Here is a 12,305-nt window from a genome sequence, read left to right as displayed (position 1 = left end):
CAAAAAAAAAAAATGTTAGTAGGTAGGTGTGCGCCATTTGCAGTTTTCTGGCCGATATTTGGTAAGCAGTTATCAGTTTATTTTTTATTTTTGTAACTGACTTGGTTGGATGTTATAAGGTCATCAGGTCAACTGATCGGCTGGCCGTGTGCGATTCCTGACTCCACAATCAAAATGTCCCACAAAATACTTTACAGAGTTAGAAAAGTGATGGTTAGTCGTCTATTTACATGGATCACAAAAGAAACAGAATATTTTTTTTATACAAGCTGTTTCTCTGCTATGCGTTCCTCAACAGAAAGTGAAAATTCAACAGATGAAGAATCAAACGATGTAGCAACATGGCATTGTTCTCTCTTTTTTTGAGTGTAGATGAAATTCATTTTATACTAGGAACCATGAAAGTTTATATTTTCTCAGTCTTGTTATTGTGACTGGAGTCATGTGTTTTGTTGGCGCTGCATCTGCTGGCGTGTGCGTGCAGCTGGGCGAGGCCGTCGCTAACGGCGCGTTGGATTTCTGCAGATCAGGAGGGGTGATGGGAAATCCATAAAGCCTATTAGTGCTACACTATTAATACACACACATGCAGACACACAAACCCAGACACACCAGCATCCTGTTTCAGCTCCTGACTCTGAACTCTGCAGGCTCTCACGACAAAACGGTGACCCGATCATCACAGGATTCTGCCATGATATTCAACATGTTATGGTTGACAACAGGTTTTTAGATCTGTTTTACTTGTCATTACTTGAGCTTTTAAGATGCCAATCAGCTGCTCCAAGTTGTAAAAACAATACCTGCCTGTGTATGGGTTTTATCCAAAACCAGAGGGGATAAATGTCCAAACATGCAACGCCTCAACCAAAAACCTTAAAGAACAAAAGTCTAGAAAAATAATAAATCAGACCCAATATAACAGAGCTGGTCTGACATCTCATTTTCTCCCTGTGCAGTTTGAGTTTTTTCCCCTGATGATCCTGTTTGCTCTCCAGGTGCAGCACCGCATCACCGGCCAGGTAATGGCCCTGAAGATGAACACGCTAGCAAGCAACAAAGCTAACATGCTACGAGAAGTGCAGCTGATGAACAGACTTTGCCATCCAAACATCCTCAGGTTGGTTGTTTCCTCACCTTATCAACCCTCTGAGGTTTCAGGGATTTGTTTATGCAGATTTGTGGGTCGTTGCCTGTAAATTGTCATGTTTTTTCCTGTTTCCTCAGGTTTCTCGGGGTTTGTGTTCATGAAGGCCAACTCCACGCCTTGACTGAGGTACAGGCTGAACTTTTCCAAGAGTTTTACCACAAGATTTAATTTCTCTTTCAGTTCCGTACCATATCTGTTTGTTTTCTGGTTTTATTAGCCTTGTTTTAATGCTATAGAGATAAATTTGAGCGTGGAAATTAATGAAATTTGCCTTATGTTCTTTCAGATATTGATTAAAATCTCACTTTTAAAAGGACCTTTATTTAAATTTATTTTATTTTGTGAATGTTTGTCACACTTCTACAGCGGTGTATTACGACCATTGTAGGTATTGGAAAAAAAAAAAAAAGAGTAGTACATGTAAGCCAAAAGTCTCAGAAATATTCTAGAAAAAACAAAGAAATATCTGAATTTTAGAAGTCAAAAAGTTTGGTAGAAAAAACTCTTAAATTTTCAGATTAATCAAAAAATTATTAAATTGTTCATCAGAAAACATGAAAATTTCTGCTTCAGAAGTCAGAAATTTCTGACTTTGTTCACTTTTGAAACTCAGAAAATCTCCAAAAGTCGAAGACTTGCAACTTTTGAAAATCTGAAATTTGAGTTTTTTCTATAATTTTTTGACTTTTCAAACTCAATTTCAAGTTTTTTTTTCTAGAAAATTTCATAGGTCAATCTACATTTTTCAGTTTTTGGTGGAATTTTGTTTTTTTTTTTAACCTACAACCGCCCTAATAAGCTGTCTTACACTTCAGTGTTTCAGAACATTATATTTAAGTAGTAATCACAAACAACTATTTTGTTGTTTGTAGACACAAAATCCAGTTTTTAAATGAAGGTGTTTATTGTTAAAGACGCACATCTTAAAATACCTGAATTATATTATTGTCCGTGTGTTTGTAGTGCTTAACTTCACACTAATTATCACCTTCGCCACCAGAGGGCGGTGTTCGTCCTGAAAAGACACAGCTTGCCTGGTTGATAAAAGCATAAAAACTGTGGAAACAGAAAAAACAAAGCATGAAAATAGAGAACTCCAGCTCTGATTGGTTCTGTTTCTAATCCAAATGCTCTTCTCTGTCCGCCATGTTCAGTACATAAATGGAGGAAACCTGGAGCAGCTGCTGGACAGCGACCTGTACCTGTCCTGGAGTGCGAGGGTCGGTCTGTCTCTGGACATCGCCCGAGGACTCGAGTATCTGCACAGCAAGGGCATCTTCCACAGAGACCTCACCTCCAAGGTAGCTGCAGCCTGATAGAGTGTTTTACCTCTGAATCATCACGTTATTTTTGTTATTAATGGAAGAATCAGACCTTGAATCAACCTTCAACCTTTCTTTGTTCTTTCGGCTCAGCCAAGCTGCTCTAGCTTTCACAAAGTTTTTTTTTTTTTTTCGTACAAATCTCTGACTTTATGAAGTCATAAAAAAATCTTAATTTTCCTCTTTCTAACTTAAAACGTCTTGATATGAGATAATTTCCTACTTTTTCTTGTAAATATGTGAAATGAATCTAAAAATCTTTGAGTTTTTGATGGACATTTGTTTTTATTATTTCGATCTAATTCTCTAATGCTGCAGTGTTTTTTCATCCAAACTGTGAGAAGATGAGCTGATTAATCTTGCATGTTAGCTTTGTTTGTTAGCCCTGCAGCAGCTAAGATGTTAGCATCTGTTTTTACCTGAAGCCAGTGTGGATGTAACTCTGTCTGTCTGTGCAGAACTGTCTGGTTCGCTGTGAAAACGGGACGTTCACCGCTGTGGTTGGAGACTTCGGCCTGGCAGAGAAGATCCCAGATTACAGGTTTAGAGTCTTTTTCTCTGTTCTTTCCTGTTGCTGTGCCTTTGAAAACTAATCAAAAACCCCTCTGTTACGATTTTACAATTTTATTTTTAAGTTACAAGCATCAAGCGTTTATATATATATATATATATATTTTTTTTTTTTAAATAAATCTCATCTTTAAATGTATATTCTTTTTTAATAAATTAATTTTAAAAAATGCCTTTGACTTTTCAAAACAAGTTAACCAGTTCTTTAAAGTTCAAATGTAGTTCAATCGTTTAAAGATGACGATGTGGGTTGATATTTTTTGTTTTGCCTAGCTGCAGTTGGTTCATTCATTCTTTGATTGGTGAATTATTGCAGCCCTAATAACGACCTGTTTGCTCTGTAGCGATGGCGTGGAGAAGCAGCCACTGGCCATTGTGGGCTCTCCGTACTGGATGGCGCCGGAGGTTCTGCGAGGAGAGCTGTACGATGAGAAGGTGAGGAGCTGACCGTGTAAATGTCTCCAGAAGCTCAGAACCGCAGGGCTGTGGCGGCGCTCCGGCACAGTGGTGGCGGCGCTCTGGTGTCGCTGTGGCGGCGCTCCGGCCCAGTGGTTCTGTTCCTGTGCTTGATGTTAATGTGATGCGGTTTGGACTTTCTGCTCTCCTCTTCGGCTCAGGTCGATGTGTTCGCGTTTGGCATCATCCTGTGTGAGATCATCGCCCGGATCGAAGCGGATCCAGACTTCTTACCAAGGACAGAGGTAGGTCACCGCTGGTCGGTTCTGATCCGGTTGTGGTACCTTAGATCTGCTCTCAAGTATGATCTACTGAGATTTACAGACGATACATTTGTTTCAATTCAAGCTAGTGCAGTTCACTTTCACACTGAATTGAGTCAAACTAAACCCTTTAAAAAACACTTTCCCCTCCTAGCCTGTGGGGGCGCTGCACCAAGAACTACTGAAGAACATCTGTTGGGAACATGAAGGAGTCTTTATAAATGTTTACGACTGTTGTTGTCAAGAATGAATTAAAATGCATTTTGATTATTATTTTATTAAAAAAATTAAGCAAAGAACACAGCGGTGACTCCCTGGTTAGTCCAGGGAAGTGAAGAAAAGTACATCGCTTTTAATATCCACCAGCCCTCTTACAAAGACGGGAGAAAAAGGGAGGATCCACCAGTATCAGTTTACTTCACAACTCTGGTATTTGCACCTGCAGACTGTGACCCTGGATGGTTCAAACCCAGTTCAGAAATACCCTTTATTATGCGTTTCCAGCGAGCTGCCTCCACATGAAGGGTGCTTTATAGCTAAAATTGTTTGTTTGAACAAAGTTTGACATAACTCTAAAAGCAAAGTTGCATTAAAAGTTGAGTTAAATGTCAATCTAACAAGAAGAGGAACAGGTTTGTCAAAGGGTTTGGCTCTTTTCACTCAGTATGGTGTGAAAGCCAAAAGCAACAGCTGAAAATGTAACAAATGTTGCAATTTTGATCCTCAAACTAACTGGTTCTGTCAGACTATCAGATATGAAATGTTAAAGTTTATGTTTCAGATTTTGGTTTCACTTACACATTGAGTAGACCTCCAATGGGCTGTAACTGGTTCCCTGCTGAAGGTCTGTCTCTCTTTCTCTTCTTCTCTCTCTGGGTTTGTGTAGGACTTCGGTCTGGACGTACCCGCGTTCGAGAACATGATAGGAGATTGTCCAGCCGCGTTCTTCAGCCTGGCCGTGACCTGCTGTAACGTAAGCAGACCTTGCCTCCACTTTACATGACAAAAGCGTAAAACGCTCCTGGTTTTAGTGGGAACACAGAATCATTTAATCCTAGAAATGTTCTTTAGGTGATAGAAGGCTGGCTTTGTGACCGTCTTTATGCGTTTCTGAAGGTCAGACTCATTACGACCAGATTTCAGGCCTGAACTCTGGTTTCTAGCTGCAGCAGCCAAAGCCGTGTGCAGACTCTACATCGTTCCTCTTTAGGTCCAAAACTGATTGTTTCTGTTCAGCTGGAGAAAGTTTTGACACCCTTAGTTACCATAGTAATGGTAACTAATTGTATTACTTGTTATAATCTGAGCTAGCAGGACCATGTAGACATTAAATATCAGGGGTCCCAGGATTGGATCTCGTGGTACCCCATATGTAACTATTGTCTAACTCAACCAAGTTCTTGTTCTTTAGGCAAGACTCGAACTAATTAAGTATTGTACTAGAGCTCTTCAGCCACTTTATTAATATGTGATGGTCAACGGTGATGAATGCTGTGCTGAGGTCCAACAGAACCCCAGAACTTAAATAAACGTCAGTTGACCTTTTCTTGTCTTTCTGATTTTCAGATGAGCGCAGAGAGACGACCTTCATTCTCTGATATCGTCTTCACACTGGAGGCCATGGGAGGAGAAGACAGACAGATTCCCATCACTCTTGGTAAAATAAATAACAATAAGGAGGATTTAAAGGTTTTAAATGGAGTTTCTGGTGCAAATATCTTGGTACACTTCAAATAAGACAAAGTTAACTCAGAGCAACATATGAGCTTGTAAAAGTCAAAAATTCATTGAAAAATTCTAGTTCCATTGACAGATTATTTCACGTATAACATGGAAAAAATGTTTTAAGTGAAATAATCTGAAAATGGAACTAGTGTTTTTTCATCAATTTAATTACTTTAAATAAGTTAATATTTCTTGATGAAAGGTAATATGTAACTGTTTTCTCTTATTTCAAGTATACTAAAATATTTGCACTAGAAACTAGACCAAAGTACTTGGTAAGATTTTGTGTTTTTGCAGTGTAGTATTATTTTTTGTATTTCTTTACCTTTGTTGCATATTCTGACTCCTGTCTGTTGTACATTTGTTTCTCCTCCTGCTGCTCAGAGCCAGTAACGGTCAACGTCAGTCCATACCGGCGCCGCAGCTCCCCCTGTCACCTTGGAAACCACAGTCAACCGCGAAAGGGCCTGGCCAGGAGCCAGTCGGACATGTTGCCCCCAGCGGCCCTGACGCCTCCTCTCCTGGGCACGCCGCCGCGGGTCAACCCCTTCTCTCTCCGAAGGGACCTAAACGGCGGCCGGTGTAAACTCTTGGACACGCCCAGCAAGTCTGTCATCTCCCTGACCTTCACCCTGCCAGCACTCTGCGACCCCTGTGCCTCGCCGCGCCTCCTCCGAGGTACAACAGGGATGCTAGCTCCACCGCGGAGGTGCCAGTCGCTGCCCTGCACGCCGGAGATCAGCCGGACCGCACCGTTCCCCTGTGACACTGAGCAGGAAGAGGACGGGATCGGCCAGGTGGCGGGGAATGAGGGCGACGAGAGGGTGTTGGTGTCAGAGGAACAGACGGATGGACAAAGTTTGGATACTACCGAAGAGGATTCTGGTCTTCCTCTTGAGCTGGAGATGGTGTCTCTGGGGCGTCTGGACGAGGAGGAAGAGGAGGAAAACAACGAGGAGAGCGTCTGTCTCACCGAACCAATGGACTGCACCAAGTCGCCAGAACCGGCAAAGAGAATCCTGAACTCCACTCCCCTAAAGCCACTGCTCACCTCTACCTCCTGCTCCAACTTACGGACCAAAGCTTGGCGGCTCCCGTGCTCCAACGGGCCGCCATCTTTTCCCGCACTGCCCAAGCTGGACAACAACAACCTGTCAGAGCTGGTGATTGGCCAGCAGGTGCAGTGGGGGGGAGGACGGCACTCTAACGGCTACGGCGAAGGCCAGGTGCCGTCCTCCGACCTCACTGGCTCCTCAGAGCGAGACGAGGTCATTTCCTGTCCCAGTTGCTGTTTGGTGGGTTTGAGTTTCCCCTCAGTGTGCCTGCGTGGTTCTGCCGCAGTGCCGGTCTCCCGCCGCCGGGCTTCGCTGCCCCGTCAGCGGCAGTACCAGAACCTCAACGGTACGATAACAGCTAGCAACGCGTCCTCATCGGCAGCTAGCGCCACGGCCGCCAGAACGCTCCTGTGCCGCAGCACCAACGGACTCGTGGCGGACCAGTCGGTACCGCGTGAGCCTGGTCGGACCCTGCCAGAGGCGCAGTCGTAAAGCTCACCCTTCAGAGGCGTCTCAGGAGGATACAACGCAACAACTCACGGCTACAGAGACTCACAGTCCGGAGGAAGCTCAGAGTCAAAATGACGCCTCCGCCCCAATTCTCCACAAATCAAAGATTCAACAGCCTGTCTTAACGAGGTCGCATTCTAGGTCAGTGTAAACTAGCTGCTGTTCGCTTCTAGCTAGAGCCTTCGTCTTCTTACCGTTTCTGAGATCAGGAGTTTAAATGAGGACATAATAAAAAGCGATGACCTCACCGGCCACCACGCGTTTTCTGGCTCGACGGCGCCGTGACGGAGGTGAATCTGTACAGAACTGTTTCCTGTAGAAGTTTATATTACCTCATTTTGCCTCGGTTTTTTTAATAGAGGAAGTTTGCATGGCAGCTACGGCAGCGCCCCCTGCTGGCTCTCACTCGCACATCAGTGTGGCTGCAGAGACAAACTGTGTTTTTAATCCCGTTTCGCTGATTAACTGCGGCTGCTGAAGGAATATTTATAGACCTAACAAAGTTTATTCTTTCTACATTTTTCTAATAATCAACCCGTGTGTGTAAATGTGTGTGAGAGAGAGATTAACATTTATTTAAGGGAAATTTTGGGCTCCTAATGTAAACTTTTTTGTTTTTTTGCACTTGAGTTTGAAGCACTTTGTGATAAAACAGCAGCTGTTTCATTGTGTCTGAGTTTGTGATCATCTCTGGCTCATCCTTTGTAAAGCAGCTCTGGGTATTTATTGTAAACATCATCTCACACACTGTGTGTGTATGCGCTAATGAAGAGTGGAGTGACTGATACATGCAGATCATTTATTTTCTAATTTCCTTGCTTTGTTTTCACATTTTATTTTCTGTTGGAAAACTTTAGATATGTGTGCAGTCATCTGGTAAACTAGGGAAAATAAACTAAATTGGCTGAAAAAGATCTGTTTTTGTGTCTGTACTGTTATAGTTATCGATTAATCGATCATTCTGACGATTAATCGATCATTCTGACGATTAATCGATCATTCTGACGATTAAACAATTAATTGAATAATAATTTGGCACATTCTGGAACTTTTTCACTTAAAAAAACTGCAGTGTGCCAAATATTGTATGGAAATAAAATATTTTCATACAATATTAGAAATACATTTAAAGATGCAAATAAGGAAATAATTTTGTTAAATTAGAAAGTCAACATTTAATTGCCTGAAATGCAATAACATTTCATGCATCTGCTTAAAAAATACTTCTAACAAAGCTTCTTAGTTCAGCTCTTTCTGTTTAACTTGTTTTTTGTTGGGGGTTTTTAGCTAAAACTATTCCACTTGAGGAGTTTTGAAAATAACACATTTACAAAGGGATTTTTTTTTTACATCTTAGGCAAAATACATTTATTTATTGTGCAATTTTGGCTCGATTTCTGCTCAAACTGTGTTCTTTCAACAAAATGGCCTCTTTTGATTCTCCAGCTTACTAAATTAGTTGACTATTATTTCAGTTATCAAATTAATTACTTCAGCCTTAGTATGTACCTCTAGATATGGAGCTTCATTACCTCTAAATGGCATTTTGTTTCCTCACATTTTAATTAAAGCAACAATTCAAAACGACTCAGCACTAAGACATTAAATGGATAACTTGTGATTTTCATTCTAAACAGTCATTAACTAATTCAGTGTAAAGTGAAGTAACCTGTATCTCTGGAAACGGGAATAAAACGGGTGCTTACACTTTCAAAACAAAATGCCTGGAGCAATAATATAAATCAGTTTAATTAGGCTGGTTTGCTTTCACTTTCCTTTTCCATATTGTGCTTTACAATAATCATGGACTGTTTTCAGTTTTACATCAAGTGCTGCCGTTTCTCGGAAATGCTGGAAAGAGGAGGGCAGCAGCAGCTTACCAAGACAATGAGAGTGCAGATGAAAACTAAGACTACATTCAAAAATTATTTAGAAGAAAATACGTGCAGAATCTCACATTTAAAACCTGCATATATGTAAGCTTAAAAATCATGCAAGGACAAGAAACCATTTAAAATGCACACTTACACAACAACCAACTAAAGAGGCTTTAAGCTTGCACAAAGGCACTGGGAAAGTATGTATGTAAACTGGGCTGAGTTCCAGTTTCGTTTTGATAGCAGGGCTATAAAGAGGGGTGAGCTGCATGAGCATTTCATTCTTTGCAGCTCGAGTTTCTGCTCTGCGCCCTCCAACCTGATCATGGACAGGCAACCCTTCAGTTCAAACACAGCCACTGGTGAGTCAGGATGCAGTCCATCCATCCATTATCTGAATGCAACTTATAGTACTTTAAACACCGCATGTTTTCCTTTATGAATAACTGAGCTGCTATCTTTAGCATCTGTTTTATAGCTTACGTCGTGTTATTATGGTTATTAATTTTAACTTTACAGGAGTAGCAAACTAAGAAAAATATATTTGGATTTTGAAATGCAGAGTGGTATTTTTATTTTGACTATTTGAAAATTACCTCAGCTGATAAGCACGAAATTTAAACAAGTTAAAGAATTGATTTAATATCTTATATTTCTCCAACAGTGGCAGCAGCTGAAAGAGATTCACCATTATTTATGTAACTATAGAAACAATTTAAAAAAATGTTTCCATGTGTAATAGCATTTAGTTATTAGTCAATATTATTGTAACATTTAAAATACATATTTTTATTATGCTAGTTTGAAGCTCAGGTACGCCCCCTGGTGGCCCAAATCAACCTCTCATCTCAGATATGCTCCGATTTTGACCTTGTGCTTTTCCAGCTTGAATTATCATTAATACGTCTTTGTGTTTTCACGATATTCTTCAGTCTGTAGATGACTGGAGCTGAGAAAGACGTATTAGAGCAATTGTAGAGAGAAATAAAAATGAGTAAATTTTAGTCAGATATTCTCATAAATTTTCTAGAAAAAACTTAAAATGTCTGAGTTTGAAAAGTCGAACATTTGCTCAAAAAAACTAAAAAGATTTGACGTTAATCCAAAAACATTTTCAAGAAAACTTGGATATTTCTGAGTCGGAAAAGTTGTAACCTTTCTTGAAAAAAACTCAAAAATTTTAAGTAAATCTTAGAAATTTTCTAGAAAAAATCTTGTAAATGTCTTAACTGAAAAGAAGCTAGAGAATTTTCAGAAATCTTAGGATTTATTTCATACATTTTCTAGTAAAAACAAGGAAATTCCAGAATTTTAAAAGTAAATTTTTGACTCAAAACTTTCCACAATTTTTTTCTTGAAAATTTCTGAGATTAATCTCAAAATTTCTGAGAAAATTGGCATCAATTTTCTTCTTTCTATGTCTATAATTGTTCTAATACTGTGTTTTTATCTTCCTAAGCTTCATTTTCTACAGCTGAATATATAAAAATTAAGTCTTTCATATCTTTTTTTCAGGCACAAACTTTACAAACAACAATGAATTGAGGATCGTGTTGGTGGGGAAGACCGGATCTGGGAAGAGCGCCTCTGGAAACACCATTCTGGGTCGAAAGTGCTTCGATTCAAAGTGCAGCCCCAGATCTCTGACCATCAACTGCTCCAAATGTAACAGCGAGCTGGACGGAAAGCAGGTCGCCGTTATTGACACGCCGGGCTTGTCGGACACCAGGTTCGACGAGGAAAAGACTATCAAAGATTTTAGCCGGTGCGTCCCGTTTGCCGCTCCTGGCCCCCACGTCTTCCTGTTGGTCATCGCACTGAACAGATTCACAGAAGAGGAGAAATCCGTGGAAAAGATTCAGGAAATCTTCGGGAATACTGCAGATAAATACAGCATGGTTCTCTTTACTCATGGAGATCTCCTCGAAGACACCAGCATAGAAAACTTCTTGTCTGAAAGCTCAGAGCTGCAGGATCTTGTGAGAAGATGCAACGGCCAGTATCATGTTTTCAACAACAAACTGGAGAATAAAAAGCCTCAGGTCACGGAGCTGCTCCAGAAGATCAGAAGCATTGTTGATAAAAATGGAGGAAGTCACTACACCAACGAGATGTTCCAGGAGGCTGAGAGGATAATCGCTCTGAAGAAACAACAGATCCTGAAGGAGAACAAAGAGAAAATACGCAAAGAGAGAGCAGAAGTAGAGAAAGAAATCCAGCTAAAGTATCAGAAAGAGATGCAGAAGATCAATCAGCTTTTCGAGGCTGAGAGAGAGAAGGAAAGACAGGAGAGAGCGAAGGAAAGAATGGAGAGAAATAGGGAAAGAGAAGCAGAGAAGATGATGGCTAGAATGCAGCTGGACGAGCAGAGAAGGATGGGCGAGCAATGCAGAACGCAAGAAAGAGAGAGGGAGAGGCATGAGAGACAAAGAGAGATGTACGCCATGCAGGATCAGATGAAAAGAGAGAGAGAAAAAGAACTGAGAGAGCAGAGCGAGAGACTGGACGCCTGGTATACGTCACAACTCCAACAGCAGGAACAAAAGCTGCAAGCCATGCATGCTCAAGAAGCCAGAAGACAAGCTGAGCAATCCGCCAGATCCGACTCTTCCTGTGTTATTCTGTAAACATTTGACTTACAAGGTTAAACGATGATCTTTTTTCCTGTTGTAAACACTAATCTGAACACGTTAGCTGTGCTGTTCATTTAAACATGCATGTTCTTTCACTCTGTTACAAAAACTGTAGAAATTATGATTTATTCTCTGAATGGAAGATAAATAAAATAAGACTGGAAGAATAACACTTTTGTCTTTTCTTTATTCAGGCTCAGAGATTGAAAACAAAGTAATACAAGATGAAATAAGGCGAGAACTGTAAAAATACTGTAAAACTAAGCAGAAAATCATCCTCAATGTGTTTCCAGTTTCTCTTCAGTGCTGCCTTTTCCTGTAAATGCTGAGAGGAGGGGGAGAAAATGACGAGGGCAAAATCAGCCAGGGAGGCACTGGAGGCAGTTCTGATGTTTCTGCAGAAAACATTTTTTCTTTAAAAACAAGATATTACAAAGAGCAACCAACCGTTTAGAAACGCACACTTTAAAGTTTTTAGGAGACTGAAAAGACTTTAGGAGAGATGAACAATGAGCAACTCAAGAAATTGATAAACTCTCTCAATAGTGCTGCAAAAGGTGTGTGTTTCATTTTGACAGCAGCGCTATTTTATATGGAGACAGACCAACTGCTTGAAGGTTTCACTGCAGCTGGAGTTTCTGCCCTGCGGTTTCATCATGGACAAGCAACAACCTGCAGCATATTTAAACATGCCTAACTACTGTTCTTTCAATAAAAATAATACAAAGACTCTTTGTCTCACGT

General features: G+C 40.6%; 2 protein-coding genes across 2 annotated transcripts in view; both read left to right on the top strand.

The window, feature by feature from the left end:
• The window catches only part of tesk1a (testis associated actin remodelling kinase 1a), an 18,983-nt gene extending 11,018 nt beyond the window's left edge, over nucleotides 1-7,965 (top strand). Inside the window, exons 3-11 of the mRNA XM_015058876.1 lie at nucleotides 999-1,120; nucleotides 1,228-1,276; nucleotides 2,305-2,451; nucleotides 2,931-3,013; nucleotides 3,387-3,477; nucleotides 3,660-3,743; nucleotides 4,648-4,734; nucleotides 5,328-5,418; nucleotides 5,871-7,965. Of these exons, the coding sequence (XP_014914362.1) occupies nucleotides 999-1,120; nucleotides 1,228-1,276; nucleotides 2,305-2,451; nucleotides 2,931-3,013; nucleotides 3,387-3,477; nucleotides 3,660-3,743; nucleotides 4,648-4,734; nucleotides 5,328-5,418; nucleotides 5,871-7,033 (1,917 nt within the window). The 3' untranslated portion in view covers nucleotides 7,034-7,965. The remainder of the gene's footprint in view (nucleotides 1-998; nucleotides 1,121-1,227; nucleotides 1,277-2,304; nucleotides 2,452-2,930; nucleotides 3,014-3,386; nucleotides 3,478-3,659; nucleotides 3,744-4,647; nucleotides 4,735-5,327; nucleotides 5,419-5,870) is intronic.
• Nucleotides 7,966-8,740: 775 nt separating this feature from the next.
• On the top strand, nucleotides 8,741-11,730 carry LOC106963774 (GTPase IMAP family member 4-like). Its single transcript, XM_015058859.1, has 2 exons — nucleotides 8,741-9,290; nucleotides 10,444-11,730. Exons 1-2 carry the CDS (start codon nucleotides 9,131-9,133, stop codon nucleotides 11,553-11,555), a joined length of 1,272 nt encoding a protein of 423 aa, XP_014914345.1. The 5' UTR covers nucleotides 8,741-9,130; the 3' UTR covers nucleotides 11,556-11,730.
• Nucleotides 11,731-12,305: the final 575 nt, after the last annotated feature.

Source organism: Poecilia latipinna, unplaced genomic scaffold (assembly GCF_001443285.1).
Source record: "Poecilia latipinna isolate Pla-1442-1.1 unplaced genomic scaffold, P_latipinna-1.0 Scaffold1580, whole genome shotgun sequence".
Classification (NCBI taxonomy): domain Eukaryota; kingdom Metazoa; phylum Chordata; class Actinopteri; order Cyprinodontiformes; family Poeciliidae; genus Poecilia; species Poecilia latipinna.
The sequence above is the reverse complement of the archived record's forward strand: the minus strand, read 5'-3'. Positions and strand labels throughout refer to the sequence as shown.

What these genes read in the sequence shown, in the direction of transcription:
- LOC106963774 (XM_015058859.1), top strand. Translation starts at nt 9,131, where the DNA reads ATGTATGTAAACTGGGCTGAGTTCCAGTTTCGTTTTGATAGCAGGGCT. An exon ending in CAGTTCAAACACAGCCACTG is followed by an intron (nt 9,291 to 10,443) that starts GTGAGTCAGGAT and finishes TCTTTTTTTCAG; the next exon opens with GCACAAACTTTACAAACAAC.